General features: G+C 37.6%; 1 protein-coding gene across 1 annotated transcript in view; it reads left to right on the top strand.

Moving 5' to 3' along the window:
• LOC113128321 (zeta-sarcoglycan-like) overlaps positions 1 to 13,467 on the top strand; it is a 321,035-nt gene extending 307,568 nt beyond the window's left edge. Inside the window, exon 8 of the mRNA XM_026303565.1 lies at positions 13,141 to 13,467. Coding sequence (XP_026159350.1) covers positions 13,141 to 13,347 — 207 coding nt within the window. The 3' untranslated portion in view covers positions 13,348 to 13,467. The remainder of the gene's footprint in view (positions 1 to 13,140) is intronic.
• The last annotated feature ends 7,082 nt before the right edge of the window (positions 13,468 to 20,549 follow it).

Raw genomic sequence — 20,549 nt, 5'->3', positions numbered from 1 at the left:
GATTGAGGCTAATAATTTATGTTTATGATTGTTCCCACAGTAACCTTCTTCCATAGTGTTTGTGATTAGTGAATCATTGCAGTTGTGTAATTTTACCGTTGAACACAAAGGCAAAACCATATTTTGATAAAGCCTTTTACCCTTCTCCCTCCTTCTCTCTCATTCCTCTTCTCTGTCCTGTCTCTCTCCCTTGTTTCCTAGTCTTCTATTTTCTTCCCTGGATTCCTTCACTTATTTTCTTTGTTTTTTTGTTCGTTCTCCTATGCCACCTTCCCTCCTCTCCCTCTCTGCCTCTCAGTCCGTCATCTCTAAGTAACCCAGCCTATCTAATTAACTTTCCAGTGCCAGGGTTATACATCACTGTGGCTGTCACTTCATAGAGAAAACGGAGGGGAGGGAGGATTATAATTTTTACCTTTTTTCTCTCATCTGTCTGTCTCTCTCTCTCCATTTCTCTCTCTCTCTATTTCATGTATTCTTTTGTCTCTTTCTGCTCTTTGTTTATCCATTATCTGTCTTTGTCTCTCTCTGTCTGTCTCTATATATCTGTCATCCCTGCATAAATAAATGTCTTCCTGTTGGTGGTGAACAATAGAATGAAGTGTGTTGAGTGTTGTGGTGTGGTCTTTGGTGAGACTTGATAAAAATGAAGGACTTGGAGTGTTGTGTCTCAGCCTTGTCACCCTTTACTTCGTCCTCAGTCAGATATACAGAAAAAAAAGTTTGCTGATGTACAGCTTTATAAATACCAAAAAAACCTTAGTCTGTGTTTGTAAATATGTTCAGAAAGGTTGATATTATGCAAATAATTACCGTGTCCTGACAGGATCACAGTCACACTGATGTGATAAACGTAAGCTGTAGAGCATATTCCATAATACCTTTAAAATAAATAACATAACATTATTATAATTGGTGCAATGTAAAAATTAGGGCAATTATTTCTTCATTAAGCCATTTCAAATTTTACCATCTATTACCAGGTGTTTTTTTTTAACATTTTTGATTAATTTGGAAAAAAGTAGATTTTGCCAAATACAATGTAAATTTGTCCCTTACCAATTCTTTCAGCAGAGCAATATGCAGTACTTATTTATTATAAATGATCCCCATCAGTTCACGACCCTGACCTCTGACCTTGCTGTAGAGGACAGCAGTGGGATTGCAAAAGGGGCAGTTCACGTGTTGCATCTTTTGCATGCCCAAATTTGTTATTTCCCATGAAGAGCGATGCTGTTGTGAAGCTCTTGTGGTACCATACCAACATATTTCCTTGCCTTCTACACTGCACTGAGAAAAAAAAAAATCCCAAGCACCACAGGTCATGTGACAAGAAACAACCAATCAGTACTACCATAGTGTTAATATAAAAACACTATTACACTAATTAGAAGTACAAGTACTGCACTATGAAACATAATAATTAGAATTTATCAGTTGGTAATACTAATCAACATAATCTTTTTAGTTGTAATACTGGCTTAATTAGTTATCTCAGACAAATCCGAGGCTTGCTGCAGAGATGGTTTCATAGCAAAACACCTGTTTATGCTAGTGACAAATGACGATCATCAAACTGATCTTTGTCCACTCTGAAACAGGCTCTGAATCTCCCATCGTCCAAACAGAGCTCCTGGAAAAATTCTGTGTTTCCTTTGTGCTGGAAGGATCAGGTGGACCCAAACACAGCATCTTTTTTTTCTCTTGTCCACAAGTAAGTCTAGCAGCAGAGCTACAGCCTGCGATTTTCGGTACCGGAAATCCATTTATATCCTGCAACTTCAACATCATCATACAGCACGCAGCCCCTGGTTGCTAAGCAACGGCAGACACCAAAGGAGCACCAGCGCTTTGGACAGAAGAAGAAAGCAGCATGGCTGCCTTTTTCCAAGTGTTTTTAAACACAAGATGTTAATGGTCCCTACAGGTTCACCTACAGGTTCAACTAAAGACTGCTAGACAGACAGATAGGCCCACAGAAAGACATGCTTTTGATGCATTTCAGAAATGAGCAAAATGCATCAGTCAAATTCAATCAAGCAATCAATGAATTTGACTGATGGGGTGACAACAACAAGGGATGACAGCTCTGTTAATCAGCATCAGTCAATAAAAGATTTTCCAGACATATCATTTAACTACAGCATCTTCTATTACACTTTAAAGATCACATTTGCTTGAATTCCCACCCACCATATCAAATAAGACCAACTGAACCCTCATCAGTTTGTCATTTAATAAAATGGGATGTTTGAATATTAAATTTGCTTTGAAAATCAGTTTCTTCCCACCTTTTCTTAGGAGGGAACTCTAGTAATTTCCTTCTTCATTTTGTAACTACAACACACAAAATTATAATTATTAATATTGTTTTTAATATCTATCAAAACAGCTAGAGATGTTGATGTTGCCCTTGATGTAATTATTCTAATTTATGTACTGAATTGTAAATTACCAACACTTCATATCAAAGTTGAACTTGGATACAGAAAATGAGCGTTTTTTGCACAATATATGAATACGTCTCCCTCTCTCCTTCATTACATGCACTTAGTGTATAACACCAGGCAGCCACAGCGCAGCATGGCCTCTTTGCATGTGTGTGTAGCACATCACCAAAAACATTTCTCCCAGTCTGAAAAAGATGTACTGTATCACCGCTTTCTGTACTAACCCAGAGTGTTTCAAATAAACAACAAAAATACTTACATGTATTCTTAAAAACGCCTTATCCAAATGGTATTCCTTTTCTTCAATTCTCTTCTTAAACTGCTGACACCATCAAATGAACATAGTAGGGGAGATGAAGGGAGGATAGATTGAGGATTGGATGAAGAGGAGGTAGAAGAGGAAGGCAGAAAATTGATGTTTCTGTCGATTTTGCAGGAGAAAATAAAGGTGTGCGGGACAGTGAGGCTTAAAGCCAAATCAATGTTGTCAGCAGCTGGCACTTAAGAAGGGGCCATTAAAGTTTAAAAAGTTTGGAAAGCAGTACTGGAATTAGGGCCAAATGGGTTAGAGGTAGGAGAGCACTGGGTTCCATTAAAATCAAAGCCAACGAGACCTGACAGATCCTCTCAGGATTCGTGCAGTCTTCCTGCCCTTTTTTTTTTTATATCAACTACCTTTCTTTCTCTGTCTCCTTTCATCTTTCTTTCTATTCTGCAACCATTCACTTCTTTTTTGCTGGTCCATCCATTTTCTTCAATTCTTCAAGTTTGTTCACTCTACTCATCTCTGTTGATTTTTACATTTCATTTGTTACTTTTACAGGGTTAACCTATCTCTTACGCTACTCATCTCATCATAACATGCTTTATGCTCCCACAGTTTTTTTCAGAAGCTTTCACACATTAACAATTTTCCTCCTCTTTGTTTCTTTAAAGGAGAGAAGCTGCTATGGCCCACTCTTTAGTTATTTTAATGCACAACTTTAGAGAAAAAAGACTTTATTAAGAAATGTGGCTGTATCTTATTGTATCACACTGGAACTTGCTGTCCATGCATCTTTAATGTGACAGTGTATCTAGATACACATATCGGCCTCACACCAGAAATGCCCAACTGTAGTGATGACACATCAGCTGACATCACTTCAATTGCTGCTGTGTTTGGTGAGCTTTATTTTTCTTGACTACCCACCTGTGGGCTCAGTCTCTCTAGCTATGGCTCACCAGAAAATATCTATATCATTTGCATTTCAAATGAAGTTTGTAGAGTTATAGGTCATTTTTCACCTCAGAAACATAAGACATGCAGTCACATCATCACAGAAGGGCTGCTGTGTAGTCAGGATGTGCCAAACAAAGCAGTGAGTTTGAATACAATGCAGCATATCCTTTGTGGGATTAGAAGCTGATCTGTAGGTCTGGCAATAACGTCGTCCTTATCCTTAAGTACACAATAGAGAGTAAACTATAGTAACATACAAAACATACAATATTACATCAAAAAATGAACAATGTGTTATAAACAGATTGGCAAAGCATCATCATGTCATTAAACTCTTTTCAGATATGTGAAGAAACTTTGAATGTCCCATAAGGCACATTTGATTCTATCTGTAAGATATGCACAAAAGTTATTAGAATTAGTGTTTGCTCCAGTGCTGCTGACTGCAGCAAGGTGAAGTCAGGTTAACTAGACAAACTTTTAAGTGAGGTTACCATGAAGTTTTATTGTTTGTTGACACAATGCTGGAGTTTATTAAGATGCTGTAGCCTGAAGGTGTTATTGAGCTGGTACAGTTTTTCTGCTCCTTGTTGTTTTTACCCACAGGTAAGGCAGAATGGTAAGTGAATTAGAATACTTATAGGGGGTAACTCCCTGTTATAAAAAATTGACGCTGTGAAAACCTCCCAAATAAATAAAGATATGCATGTACACCAAAAAACACACACGCACAAAATAAGCACTCAAATATGCACATATACAGTATAGGATCCACACTCCCATTGAGCTACATGCACCCACATAACAATTCAAATGCATAAAAATGCACATGCACATACACATAAAAAACACAGAGTGTCACACTGACAGCACAATCCCACAGCTGCACCCCCTCTCAGTCTCCGGAGCTTCTGTTTACTTCCAAAACTTGTTCTCATCTTTACGTATGTTTGTACGAGAGATAACAGATAAACAGATACCTGCCAATAGCTAGGGGAAGTGTTTTTCAAAAGCTGTAATTAATGTCAGAAAATTCATTAACCTGTACGTCACACTGCCTCAGGCTATATTCATAAATGGATAAATAGAAGTGTCTGTCAGTCTGATGTAACACAGTCTTACAATGTATGTGGGTGGGTTGTATTTTTACTTTTTTTTTTTAATTTGTGTTACAGCGCATCACATTGTGAGTTTGTGTTTATGTTAGTCTGTGGATGCTTCATGATGTGTGCTGTTGTGTGTTTAAGTGCATTTACTTTTACTTTTACAGCCTCTGTTCCTGTCTGTCTGTGTCTGATTTTGTGAATGCATATTTGTTTGTGCCCAGGCTGTGTGTGTGTATGTGTGTGTGTGTAGGTGTGTCTGTGGTACAGTAGAGTAGACCAATATTGCTTTATGTCCCTGCTACATCTGGGTTACTACACTCTCAGTCTCTCTCCAGCCTCTGTCATTTAGTCCATTGTCAGCTCCCATTCCAGCGTCTGTCCATTCAACAAGCTTAATGGTCTGTGTAATACACTCAGATAGCTTCACAACCTCCCACATATTTGTGTTGTTGCAGAGTGTGTGTGTGTGTGTGTGTGTGTTGGGGGGTGGGTGTTTGTGTGCCATCTGTGGGAGTGCAGGGTGAGTAGGAGAAAGAAAGAAAAGGCCAATGGGAGGCAAGGTGTGCCAAGGCTAGGCGAACACAGAGGTTACACTGTGCGGTGAACATGTATTGCTATTTTTTCACTTATCCTCTCTCACCTCTCTCCCTCCACTGCTCAGCTCCTGCGTTTTCTCACTCAAAGATTTTTTTGCCCACATCAGTTCCACGTCAGTATGATTAACTGCTGCAAGTCTCAACATTGTGCAAAATTTTTATTATACCCAAAAGATCCTGACAGACAGCCTATAAAGAGTCAAATAACATGAGCAACACAGGCTTTATTCAGACAGTCAGAACAAACACTTCAGGTAAGAATGTGGTTTCACTACATCTGACTTTGTGACTACCACTTTAAGAAAGCTACTCTGGCAAGGAGGCAGTTACACTGACCACTGAGTTTTTCCACAGTGCATCAGATAATTTCACCTTTAGCTTTTATACGCATGATATATTCATGCACTCTAGCATATTGCTTCCACGCAAAAAAATACAATAATTGAGGTAGAGGGATTTAAATTTGCTATGAACCGGAAATAACTGTGTATTTGTAATATAATAGTAATAATAAAGTACATTATTAAAGATAGAGGATCTTAATTGTCACGGTTACAACAGTGAGCACACAAATAAAGCTACGCAGCAGTCAAGGTTAAAAGAAACAATAAATTTGTGTCCCCTTTTTACTATTTCACCTACATTTCTGCACCCACTTCATCCTTCATACTCGCATCTCATCCTCATCCTCCCAGACACCCTAGACTTCCTCCCTCTTCTCCCAGTCAGCTTCTAAAAACATTTCTACACTAATTTTTCCCACTAACCCCCCAGCATACTCCAACACTTGTTTGTCCTTCTGATCTCCTTCCACAGATATTTAACCCTTACCAACAACTTAGACTTAACTGTTGTTTTTCTCCCTTCACCTCCCACCTCCTTGCCTCCTGGAAAAAACATCCTTTCAATGACAACTATCCTCTCTCACAACTCATTCATCTGTTTTTCCTGTTCCTCAGCTGTGTCAAAAGGAAATCATCCATGAAGAATGTTTTGACCCTTCATAATTGCAGCTGCCTGCATGTTTCCCCATCTCTTTAACACCAGAGCCACTTGCTTGCTAAACTGATGTCTGAGAAAGATCAGTTTAGGCACACACACACACTCATTCTGTGTGCACACATTCAACCACCCACACAGACTTGTACATTTATGCAAATACATAAATATAAGACGCAGACAGGCATGGACAATTACTATAAATATACCGTAGGCATACTTTCAAATCTCAAATTAAAATCAACATCAGGATGTCCATCCATCCATCATCTATACCTGCTTATTCCTTAACCCGTGGTCACAGGGATGTGCTGGAGCCTATCCCAGCTCTCATTGGGTGAAAGGCAGGGGTCCACCCTGGACAGGTCACCAGTCCATCACAGGGCCACATAGAGACAAACAACCTCACACACTCACACTCACTCCTATGGGCAATTTAGAGTCACCAAACAACCTGACATACATGTTTTTGGACTGTGGGACGAAACTGGAGTACCCGGAGTAAACCCACACTGGGTTGGAAACCCACGACCTTGCTTCCGTTGTTAAAAGATGAGTGCCATTTTAAATAAAATGTAAAGGAATAAGTTATGCTGTATAAGTAGGCAAAGGCATAATGTGTTTCATAAGAGGTGAAGGTTTTACATTTAACATGCTGAGTTATAGCATCCAACGTTATTGTGTATCTAAACAGTAACGTATTGAGTGGAAACAAGTTTGGATGGGTTTTAACCATGGCAGAGCGAGCCTGTGAGAGCCAGCTGCCCACTGTCTATACTTGGTAGCCTTAGGTCACCTGCTTATATGATGTTCTTCTGCTAGTGTCAAGGTGGACGTCTGAGGAAAAGTGACTGCTGCACCTGTTTGAGAGGTGCTGATAGATGTGAACATCCAAGCTTCTTGGAGTATTTTGAAACAACTATTTACATTCCTTCAAATTGTCTATATGGAGAGCTTTATATACAGCATTGTTGCTGCTGTTTTGTTGTGTTTTTCTTTTAAAGAGCATATGACAGGTTTTTCAAAATTCACATAATTAATCTGCCTTGAAAGTACCCATTCAAAGGAGAAATGTTACTTTTATATGACAAATTGTCAGAAATGATAGAGTGGTAATTTGAACCATCTTTCCCAAAACTGCACCACGTGATATGACGTAGGCGGAGGGGGAAGTAGAACTTGGCTAATTGTTGTTGGTAGTGGTTCTTGAGTGGTCGTGTTTTACTATTTGGAATTTTCTGGGGATTTTGTTTGTTTTGTTTTTATATATATATATATAGGTGCATGTTTCTGTGGGAACCTGGGCAAATGTGGTTGGAACACAAATAGCTCTCGGCACAGTATCATGCTTCTGTAGCTTCTATCACTAATCTTCTGTAGGTCACCCTTCAGTAAAATATTTGATTTTCAAGGTTTCAGGCCTACGGTGAGCCCAAAGAGATCACACTGTAAGTCCTCAGTATGTCCACTGCACAGGGACCAGTTAATACTGTGGGTATACTCTGGTCACTTTTACACAATATTTTCCCCACAGAAGGGCCCATGTGGACCCACTGCGTTCAGTCCAGTCTAGGTCCTGTTACTAGTGTGAAATGCAGAGCACATGCAGGCCCCACACTATGGGGCCCAAGTGGAGCCCTAGTGGAGCTCTAGTTGGGCAGCCCACACCCAAACCACACTTCAGGCTGGGTGAAGGCTGCATGTGGGCATGCTAAATAGGGTCCTACTAAGGGGCTCATGTGGGGCCACTGCCGGCAGCACAGTGTGCGTCGCGCTACCGGTGTGAAATGCGGGGCACATGTGGGCCACAGGTGGGCTGTGGGCTGCCCACAGTAAGCACAATGGGCCCCCAGTGGGGCATCACTAGCATTATCAAATGTTGAGCAGAAGTGACATTGCTTTAACAACCATCAGTCGGCTTATGCTACTTCAACATTCCTATTGGTGGTGTGAATGAGAACAGAAAAAAGGCCCTTAAGGTCAGTAGTTCTCGGGTCACCAGTTCTCGGTTGCTCCCTAGAAGTGTTTGGTCCCAAAATGGCTTATAGCCAGATACCAGATACCTGCTTAACACACATTGGCAGATACTAGAACACTGAGGTAATTATTTCACTCATAGTAATGATTTAAACAACAGATATGAAAAACATTTGTAGGGGATCAGCCTGTACATGTGAATTTACTGGACTTTTGCTCCAGGCTGAGGATTGCTGCTGCTGACAGATGGACGTAATACATACAGACACTCTCATCTGGGATGAATGTCGGTGCTTATCCAACCTTAAGCTGCAACAAATGACTTCTCCCATTCCCCTACTTCCCTTTCCCTTTTTCCATCCATCCATCTATCTATCCATCCAGCCTCTCCCCTGTTGTCCTTATTGCCTGCTACACTGTAAATCAAACCAAAAATGATTAAACTCAGAAATGTACAGTAAGTTTTCCTGCTGAAAATTAGAATTATCCCAACTTATGCCTAATAGTTTATTCAAAAAAATTAAAAAAAACACAAAGTTATTAAGCTGACTGAAGTGTTTAGTCACATGGACAGATTTGCTTTTCTTTTTACATTATCTTAGTTTATAGAGTTTAAAGGTTTTAATTTGACAAAACATTTGCAGCCATTCGGTTCCAGAGTTGAATCAAAGGCTGCTCAGATTGACTTTATTAGTGTAAGGGGCTAGGGAATAAATTTAATATTAATTATTAATTCTGCATTTTTTTATCATGAAAAGAAAATGTTTAATTTAATATGAATTAGAGAAAGTTCCATGAATGGGATTGTTAAAATACAAAATATTTTATACCTTAATTTCTCTCCCAGTTTTTTCCATCCATCACCTTCATTCCATCCCTTCCTATAAACTGATTGTTGTCTGTCCTTTCCAGCCTCATAATCAGCGTCCTCTCCTTCCCTTCTTGTTTTTCTTTCTATGTGTCCTTCTTGTACTTCTCGTCCCCCTCCTTTCTGTTTTCCTTTTCTTCTTCGCTACAATTTTCCCAGTGTTACGGAAGAGATGCCAGGCATTTTCCCACATAAACATGCACACAGCCATCTCACCTCATTCCCCCATCCCATTGCTATGCCTAAGTTCATTTAAGCTTTTGTTGCTATGGCAAATAGGTGGAATTAGATTTGGGTTATGTTGCCAACCATGACTGAGTCCTTAAAGCTATAACTGAGCCCTGGCAGCTTTAATTTGGGAGCCAAAGGGAAGATGACAGGTGTACACCAGGGACCTGTTAAAGGCATACCTTGACATTGTCGTGGAAATGTCTTTAAGTTGTGAAAATTTCTAATTCTCAAGAACAAACACAAGTGTGATGAATCATCTCAATTTAATTCATGCGCATGGAGAGAACAACAACATTTAGAGATGTAGAGTGGTATTTTCCTGTACCTGCCACACAAGGAGAGGAGTGCACATATTCGTTTTTCAGAAGATCTTAAAGCGTCTTGTTGTGATTGTTATGCCTCATTAAAACCAATAGTCAGGGCACATCTCAATAAGATGACCTTACTTTGTAACTTCCGAGTGGCTCACTATGTCATGTGTGTTAACAAGACAATTATGAAAATAGATAACATATTTATCCACACAAGAAGGCAGTTTGTTTATATGTAGACTGATTAACAGTTTAAAAATCACTCTAGTGAACTTATACAGACTTAACTTTTGTTTGGACTTGTATTTATGAATCAAGTTGCAGGGTATAAGATATGGCCAAAAATATATGGCTAATCACCTTAATGAGAAAAAAAATATTTTTAACTAACACACCGTACATATTTAAGGTCAACCTGATTAGAAGTAATGATTAGCTAATTTTGCTATAACCTATGACCCTATAGGAAATGTGGACAAAGCATAAACAAGCAAAGCATATCAGGATAAGTTGTGTGTTCTTTCTAAAGATTTCTACATAAACCTTAATTTTTCATATGTAAGTCATCCCATCCTGCCGAGGTGTGGTTAATCCTAGCATAGGGACATATATATCCAAAATTCAAAACAGCTTCTGTTATCACCCCTCATGTCAACTATTTTAATTGTGCAATACAAATTAGTTATATTTTAATCTATGGGATAAGGCAATCAATAAGATAAGGACATTTTTACATAAGATGTTACATACAACAAAGTAATATTTTGGCTCACAAATGTACAATGTGCTCAGTGACTATGAACATTTCTCTGTAAAAAGCCTTTTGTGCTCCACTGTATGTTGCCCACCTCCATCATTTATACAGAAATGGCAGTGCATGGATGCTCATTGTGGCCTGCAATGACAGTATGAAGCTGTTGCAAGACACTGCAGCACAACCCAAATGTTTGGGAAGGTTGGTGTACTGACCTGCTCTGCTATTAAAAGTAATCTTATATATAAATTAATGTGCAGGTTAGCTATGTCCGCAAAATGATATTACTTTATGTATGCCCAACCCTAAACCACCCTCTGTACAGTATGGTACATACAGAATGAGGAATAACATCACTACCCCTCCTGCCTAAAAACACATTTTGCTGTTGTAAATGTTTGTGTATGTAAGTAGCTATTTATTTCATGTCGTTTACATATATATTATCGCATTTATTGTATCTGCTTACTCAATGGACACCTTCGTTTGCTATGTCCAAAATGTCTGTTTTTCATTTTCATCGAATTTATATGAGTTCATATCCAAAAGTCAAGCACTACTATATTTAACGCACCAAACACCCTGGAAAGTAATAATACAGCAAACTTAATATAGTATCGCACCAGGTATTGGCCTTTGTGCTCGGGTGATGTCATCTTTAAGGCTACCCATCTCCAGGTTATTGTCTTATATATGTACTACTTTTACTGCATACATATTTAAAGGTGACATGAACAGCGCTTTTGTTCTCATTTGTTCATTGTTTATGTCTGTCTAGTGTATGTGCAGACATTTTCATAGTGGGATATGCTCTGTCAGCCAATGAGAAATCATTAGTTATACTAATTTATTCCTTTTTTCTTTCATCCATCTTATCTCCCACTCTTTATGCCCACTATCTGCTGCATACCACTTCTGATTAGACAACTTCTTTCAGTCATCCTTATCCCATCCTTTCATCTCATCTCTCCCCCAGCCCTCTACCACACACACGTTTTCCCATTGTTTTTTCCACACACATTTTCACTTCTCCTCTCCTCATTTCTAAAATGAAAAATGTGAATAACGAGGAAACATACATCAGCTGAGGTTATCATCCAGCCTTGGCGTGTGGACTCCCCTCTCTCTTCACTTCTCATGCATTAACTTCTCTACTGTAATGCATCTTAACAGACATCCTGGCTAAAAACATGGTGATTTTAAAACCTAAATAAATAAAGTGGCATTTGTTTGCCTACCAGGTACAGTGCACAGAGCAGAATCAGCTGGCAGAATACATATGCTGACTTTATTGGATTTTCCAGATGTCACTAGAAAAACTATGTTGGAATACTACCTGTCCTTAGAGCTGTCAAATTAACTAGTAGTACTTGGATTAAACACTAAAGTATTGATGGATGTTTACCTTATACCAATGGAGAGGTCAAGGTTGCAATTTAATGGCATCTCTTCCCAAACTAGTTTGCACCTGGTCAGATTACCTCAAACCATCTCACACAAAAAGAACAGATTTGCACCCAAGTAATTCTGCTTTGTATCTGCCAGTCTACCCTCAAATAAAGTTAGGATAAGTGTATCTCAGTGAGTGATTCTTTTTAATCATTGTCTGTGCATGCTGTCTGTCCAGCTTGTTTTTCTCTGAGTAATTTATGATAATCTTGGGACAGCACTTGAGCTATCAAATAATCTGGTCTCCATCAAATAGCAAACCCCTTGACCCACCCTTTAGTCCAAACTGATTGAAAACTCTCCAAGTCTGTTGAAACTTTATTTGCATTGAAAAATGATTTCGGAAAACCTCTTTGACACCAAATCAGGAAAACCTGCAGTCATACATTAAAGTCCAGCACTGCAAAAATGACCTTGACTGTGCAGAGAAACTAAATAAATGTTAAATTAAGTGTTTTTATCTTGATACTTCCCTTTTTTTATTCTAATAAGCTGCTTGATTTTATCTTGAGAACGACATGTTCTCGCCTTTTTCTAAAATGTAGCCACTAGTTTCTAGGAAATGATGCCAAAAAAACTGGAGCATTTTTTTAAAAATGTGTTGAGTCATCCTATGTGTTTGTCAGATTTTAATGTTGTGATAAGAATTAGTTAAAATTAGTAAAAATTGGCTTTGTTTGACATGTATCTTCTTCTTGCTATGTGCTTTCCCCTGTTTCACTTTACCTTCTCTTTATCTTCCTTTCACTTTTATTCTGGTGATTCTCTTGCTTTTCTCTTACCATGCCTTGCCCTTTGTCTCAGTCGTTCCTCTTCATCAAAAGAGACCCGTTCCAAATAGAAATTCCCCCTCCGTCTCCGTAGATTTTTTTTTATGACAACCCCAGTCGACCACTGAGAGCACAGTCATCCCTTACGGCAATGTGCTTTCTTTCTCTGTACCGACAACCATAGTTTCTTTTCATATTTTTTTTAAAAAAACTGCACTTTTTCCCCTTTTCTTATTTTGTGTATTATTTTTAAATTTGAGCTCAGTCCCCTACAGCTGTAACATCATTTCTGTCTTTTTATTTTCATGTCTTATGTATAATTTTAATGTTTTGTTGTTTTTACTTTGTTCTCCATCTATTTCTCTCAAATCATAGTTTTCTAACACATCTCTCTTTCATGTTTACAGATCTTTTTGGATGCCAACACCATCAGACTTGGCAACATTCCCCTCGGCAGTGCTGTGGACCCCCTGGAAGGGGCTCCTGCAGGTACCACCTACACCAAACAGACTGTTTTTGAGCTATGTGCCTGTGCTAATGGCAAGCTCTACCTATCCCCAGCTGAGAAAGGCTCCACCTGCCAAACCACCAGTAACTTTTGTCTCTGGAGCTGAAAGTGGAAGGTTAATAAACATGTGGGACATATGGATTATTAGAGTTTGAAGCTAAAGCTAGCCAACAGACTAAATCAATGTGGATTATGACTTGGTTGAAAGCTGATGCCAGCTAACAGATGGAATCAACATGGATTGCAGTGTGGTGAGAAGTTCATATTCGTTAACCAATCAAATAATGTGGATTACAACTTGGCTGAAAGGCAATGCTCACCAAAAGACCAAATCAACATGGACAGTAACTTGGTGTGACGCTAATGCCATCTAGCAGGCCGAATCAACATGGTCTAGAGATTTGTGGAAAGTTATTGCCAGTTCACAGATCAAGTTAATATGGACGTGTCAGCAGCTTATGCTAGTCGAGATGATGGATGATTTGGCGAGAAAGGCCAAAAAGGTTAACAGAGGGGTTGCAAAGGCCACTCGTCGACATAGTGTAGGTGGACAGTCTCACTCCAGGTCCCTCAATGGCCATCTTTGCTGTTGTTGAATTGCTGCCATGATGGCTTCTGACAGTCACAAGGATTACATTTGGCAGTTGCTTGGGAATTGCTAACTCTCACGACAGTGAGTTGTGTGTTACGACCACCTTACGACCAACATGCCCTGGAAAATATTCATTTATTTATGTTAGGATGAAAAGATATAATGATGGACTGCAAACTTTCTAGCAGGGACATGAACAAGGATTAGTTGGCTAAGAGAAATCAGTGAGGAATTTGGTTTTTCCCTTGAGTAGCTACCTGATAAATCAGAAAATGTTTTAGTCTAGTGGGAAGCTAAGGCTAGCTAATGGACCAATCTATACCAGAAAGGCCTTCCTCCTTCTCCCCTTCTTGTCTTTCAACTCAGATGTTGACATTTGACCCTTCCACATTAATCTGCACCTGATAGTGACTCTTTTCTCCGACCCCTTTTCGTGGGATGACTAATGCAAATAATTGTGCTTTAACCTTGCTTTTAACTCCCATGTATTTTTATACCTATTTTTCTTTACTTTTTGTTTTCTTTCTTTCGAACTGGTCTTCTATTGTGTTATTTTCCCCATCAACCTATGTAATCCTTTGTCACTCCACATTTTGCTGCTTCTCCTCTTTATCTTTTTTTCATGGTCTAGTTATAATATTCAGTCTGTGCACTTTGCTCTGGACTGGTAAAGAAAATGTCATCTCCTTTCTTTCACTGATCTGGTAAAAAAAAAAAAGGAAACATTGTTCTATCTGCTTTCTTTCACTAGACTAGTAACATGTTTTACTTACTACCATGGCAACCCTGTTTTTTTTTCCTTTTGTCTAGAGAGTCATTATGGTTTTTTGTCAGCTAGAGAAAGTAAGAAAAGTAAGTCTTAGGTTAAATTAAGGCGTAGGTGCGTGCTACAGCAGACCAAACTTTTGAGGTATGGGTCAAACTTCTAGTCAGGCAGAGGCAGCACTTGGCCAACAGCCAGACCAATTTGGTCTTGTTATAGAGTTATTGCACATCTTCATCATGTGTTTCTTGCCTGTCAGTCTTTTTCCTTTACTCTTTTTGCATGACTTTTTTCTACTGTTCTTGCCAAGCCCTTGTTCTTTCTTGTCATGTCTTTTTTCTGTCATGAGATGTTTCTGATCTTTGCTCTCTCTTGCTCTCAATATTGTTCCTTCCTCAGTATGTCTTTTTGCAGTATTTTCGCCTCTCATTATTCCTTACAGCTCTCTGTGTTATTTTCTTTATGTTTAGTCCCCTAACCATCATTCGCCAAAGGACACATCATGATGTTGTTCCCACGTCTTTTTCTTTATTTCCTCAATCTTCAATTTCCCTCGGCCACCACAAACACCCCTGTACTCTCAGACTACTGAATGCCCCCTTTTGAAAGTTTTACAGCTAAACAAGAAAAGTTAAGAAAGTCCTGTATATGATTTGGGTTTTCTTTTTTATATATTCAGTCAGTCTATAATAGGAGGATCAGTGTGACTGGCCTAGAGCTGGCAGACCTAGCACCGAACTTCTGCAATAGCTGTGAATCACAGGAAATCAGCAACTTTGTGTGGCAGAAATCTCCCTTGCAGAAATTATGGATGGATTTTGTTGTACGTATCTGGACTCAGCTGGAAAAAAGGCCCTGAGGCGTTCTTTTTTTAAAACAAAGCGACACACAGGTGCCTTTGCTGCTGTTGGTAAAAGCACATCACAGTCTGAACACTCACCCTACCCTCAGTGGACCATCTGCAAGTGTCTCTGGACAAATTATCTATTTATCAGTCTACCTATCTATCTGTTTAGTTACTTGTCTTTTCCCTCCCCTTCCCTACTGGTTTTGTAGAACTCTCAGTATATCCAGCTGGAAAAAAAGAACAATTCAATCCTGGTTTAAAGTTTAATTTTCTGATGTGTTCCCTTTTGGTTTTATTCTTGATAATAAAGAAGCACAAATTATGCCATGTATATAACAATACCAATAAAATCCAAAATAAAATAATAATGTTTTTAAAGAGAATCTTTGGGCTCTTCATGGCTGTAAAATTTGTAATCACATTTATATGTCAAACTACTAATATCTCTTTAACTGTGTGATCCCAAAATAAGTGAATATATTCTCCTGGTGATTACAACATAAATAATAGTTGCTGACAATTACACATCATTCCACATGCTTTATATTGTAATAGTTAAACTTAGATATCTAAAAAGTTTAGCTTTTACCTAAACATAATTATTTACTTAATTATTGTATTGACAAATTTAGATGTCAATCTTCCTTTATTGAACTAACGCAGCGTGTCCTTCACACAGTGAAAAGAGAAGCAATGTCAAGAAAAAAAGGAGAATTATAAAGTTGTCATCACTTAATATTCACCATTTGCCTATTAACCTATATCATGTGTGTAGAAGTTACCACACCAACATTAAGAAAGGAGAAGTTACTGGACATATAGTATGTACTAGTATAGGGAATATGCTACAGCTCATGCTGTCATGTCTGTTAAAGTATTTTTCACAACATTATCTCATGTTATATCAAAAGAAAGAAAAAATAAATGAAATGACATAAAGTCACTTATTCTCAAAATGGTCCCAGATTATCTTGATAATCTCAGTGGAGCTGTTCGTTCCAAATCTGTGTTTTAGAAACGATGTTTAGCAAATATATTTTTAAATGATTTATTCCCAGTTATGGAAGTGCCTTACGCAAGCTAGTGTTAGAGTCCAGGGGTTTGCTTTGACACTATTTGCATCCTGAATGTCGTTTTACTCTACAAAAGCAGTTATTTTACGGTTCGGAAACGATTGTGGTTTTAAAATGTTAACAAAAGGAGCATGCCATGTCTCTTGCTTTAAGGCACTATTGACTCTTTCATTATCTAACCAAAACCACAATGTCTACCTGACTTTAACCAAATGTTCTGAGTGCCCAAACCTAAGCAAACAAACAGGCATGCTTTAGTTGCTTGAAGCTGATATCGTGTTGCTGTAGAAAATACAATATGATAGAAATTGTCAGTGAATTTTTTACTCATTATCAACATTTTGCAATTAGGCAGACATGTTCAATGAAAATATTTCTTCATTATGTTGATAGACCAAGAAATCCCAGTGGCATTATTTTTCTTTCAAAGCATAATAATTGCAAAATAATTAGTATCTCCTGACACACATTAAGATTATTATGCCTTGCCTTTTGTCTGCTTGCCTTTCCATGTGTCCTTTTAAATTTTACCATAACAGTTTCAAAACTCTTTGGTATAATGTACCAAGCTACTTTATATCACATGTATCTGCTGCTCGATAAACACAGTGGCCACCAACAACTGTTATCAACAATAAAAAATGATTTGCCCCTAAAAACTCAGAATGCATGCGCTGATTGCCATGACCTATAATGACATATTGCACATCACCATAAGCAGATCACATATAGTGTGTATTAAGGTGGGAACATCTTTGACTTGAACATTAGTGGCATGCAAAAATGAATAAACCAAATTTCTTTTTTAAAAAGTGAAAAGTAGAAAGTATGTCTGTCGTACTAATAGGCCAGTTTACTCCAATCAAGGTATTTTCTCTAATAGCCTTCAACACAAGTAATGGTTAGGTTTTTATTTGGGGGGCTGCAGCCATGAGCGCCTGATGTGCCTGATGGAAAAAACAGCAATGATGAATTCCTACAACCTACTACTTTCTCTCACTGTTTTGCTATTCCTGCAATTTTGCACCTGACTTTTTCTTTGCTTGTATCTCACCATTTTTTAGTGTCACAATACCCATTAATATTATTTATTATCTACTAGTGACAATATAATTATATATAAGTATTTAGCTCTAAAGTATACATAGTTTCTTTCAGTGGAAGGAGGTTATCTTAGCACTAAATCTGTTTCTTTTAAACACTTTTGATTTATGTTTTCTTTATTTTCTCACTTTTGTGTGTCTATAAACTTTTCATTTTTCTGTAACATGAATTCAAGTGCATTCTTTAAAATCAGTATTTTGTACCAACCACTCAACGCCCAGCACTTTATTTTATTGCCATTTCCATATTTATTCATTGACCCAAAAGCTTCTTGGCAGTAATGTGATAAAAGTGTATAAAAGTGAGCTGTATTTCTACTACTGTACATCCAGCATCCAGCTGTATGTATTTTCATATTTCATATTTTCTTTTTTTTCAGGTTCCCATGCCTTTATACTTGTAGTTGCTTTAGTTCAAGTTCAACCTTTGAAAACACACGAACACTTTTTATCACAATGTAGCTGCACAATTGTGTGACAAAGGATTTGGAATCTTATTTCATACTAATACATTATGCACTGACAACATAAGGAAGAAACATGTCCTTTTACATGTGAAAAGTGTGAAAAGTATGTCTAATATAGAGTCCCATTGTTAATGAAATTACAAAATACATAGGAAAATTGCTAATGTTAAATACACTCTGTGTTAATTTAACACTAAAACGTGTTTAAATGTGTCTACATATAAACACTTTGCTTTAATACTGGCAATTTTGCTGTGTAGTTGCATTATGAGTTAACAGTTATGAGATGCAAAATGTACAAAATGTTACAATGTCTGTTTACCTTTAAGTACTTTTCACTGATCTGAAAAGGAGTGTAATATGAGGCAATGTCTTGGTTAGTAGCCTAATCTAACTAATTTACTTTTTTATATCTTCATGGTGCTGAAGTCTGGAGCCTCATTGACATTCACTGGGCAGAATAATAATTACCCAGTCACAGGCATGATACAAAGTCACATGGTGTCCATACCTGTGGGCAATTAAGAAACTTCATCAGAGTGCATGACATTAATGGACTGTGGAAAACCAAGCAGACCAGCCTTCAAACTCCACACTTCTCTTGTGATTTAGCAAACAGACAAACAACTAATTTCTTAGCTGCCTATTGTAGGTGGAGATTGAAACTACAGTATAATCATTTATAATCATTAAACAAACATTTGCTTAAAAGCAATTTAAGTGGCAGAATCATCTGTAGCAAGGAGGTAATCATCACCCATACTAAAGCACCATTGTATTGAGATGGAGGCAGAAAATACCTCTAGGAAAATATTTTTATAGTAAGTGTAGTGAATTTGTTCAATAATAAATGACAGCTTGTGAAGAAGAAAAATTCTGAAAATCAAAATGAATTTTTCTATCAAACGTTGCTATAAAGCCTTCTACTGAAGTATTTGTAGCCTTTTAGTGCTCTATGAGTTGTCAGGTTTCACTCTTATAATATGCAATATGTCAAAATGACAAACAGGGCAGAAGAAATATTTATCTTTGAAGAAAAACCTTGAAAATGTCTAATCAAGAGCAGATTAAACTATGCTGTGGACCATCAAGTGTTCTTCAGAGATATGGGATGTAAAATGAAAACTACATGAACAAGCGTCACACTATCTGCAGGGAGGAACCACACTCAAAGAAATGAAATATGCATGTTGTTTGCATTATGTAGTTGTTTTATGGTGAAAGTACTAAATAATTGTAATTTTTGTGATAAAATCAAGGCAGTTTCGTGGAATTAACATAATAGTATGTGGATTCAAAGGTACAAAATATTGCCGATTAGAACCAACATAAGTCACTCACTTAAAACGCACTGCAGGCCTTAAACCAAATAAACAATGTCCCAAGACGCTTTCCGTACTTCTGGTCGCACATGCGCATTTCACACCAAGGGGGGCGCCATTTTGCAGGAGCTGTACTATGCGCTTGGTCAGACATCAGGTGATCCCTGTGTAATCCATCACCTTTTCACCCATTATTTGGTAAGTACAGAAATCTGTAAAATATTTTAAAATAGTAGTGAGTTAGTTACAATATAACGGGTCTATTTTTACGTGCTGTGCGATTGGTCAAATATTTTGAAAATACATGTTAAAAACTATTTTAAACTGTTCTATAAATGGCGACCCGCCCGCGTGACGGTGAAATTATGGTTCGCTTTTACTGATTTCGGTCAGTTCTCAATGAGTTATACAACATGTTATTCTTTAGAAAAGCCATTGAAACCACAATTATACGAGTTCGCTCTGGAACACTGTTTCTTTTGTTTGGGTATGCCATTTTTCACTGTGTAGAAAAGAGGGGGTTACATGTAAGCTAACAGTTAATGGTAACTTAATACGGGTGCATCTCAATAAATTACAATATTATGGAAAAGTTTAAAACCAGAGTCAAACCAAGAATTTTTCCTTTATTAGAAATTATAGTTCATTTTTAATTACTTTTTGAAGGGGAATGCAAACTTTTGCACTTCTGCAATTTTCATTGTTTTACTATATTTTTTTATACAATCCTGGACCTTTTCTGAAGATGGCTGGTACATTTTTACTCACCGACTGCGCATTAAATTTTGTGCGGGACTAAACTTAACCCTAACTATGAAATGGTAAAAAGAGCAGAATGTTGTTGTTTTTTTCTCAACAAAATATTGGAACATTTGTACTAGTTAAGTGTGCATTACAATTTATGATGATGAAAAAAACATCTAGTTCTTTTTGCCATTTCCTATTTAGGGTTAAGTTTGCATCCCCTAGCCCTAAACAATATTTAATGCACAATCATCCTGTAAAAATGTACTAGCTCAATGTGGGTAAGGGTAAGCAGACTGGAATAGAATATGTCTTGATGTAGAAATAAAACAAGTTAAACCATTTTATGTGTTTATTTAAAAACTGTTATCTTTACGTGTGTATGTGTGTACAGAAA

Source organism: Mastacembelus armatus, chromosome 1 (genome assembly GCF_900324485.2).
Source record: "Mastacembelus armatus chromosome 1, fMasArm1.2, whole genome shotgun sequence".
In the NCBI taxonomy this organism is placed as follows: domain Eukaryota; kingdom Metazoa; phylum Chordata; class Actinopteri; order Synbranchiformes; family Mastacembelidae; genus Mastacembelus; species Mastacembelus armatus.
The sequence above is the reverse complement of the archived record's forward strand: the minus strand, read 5'-3'. Positions and strand labels throughout refer to the sequence as shown.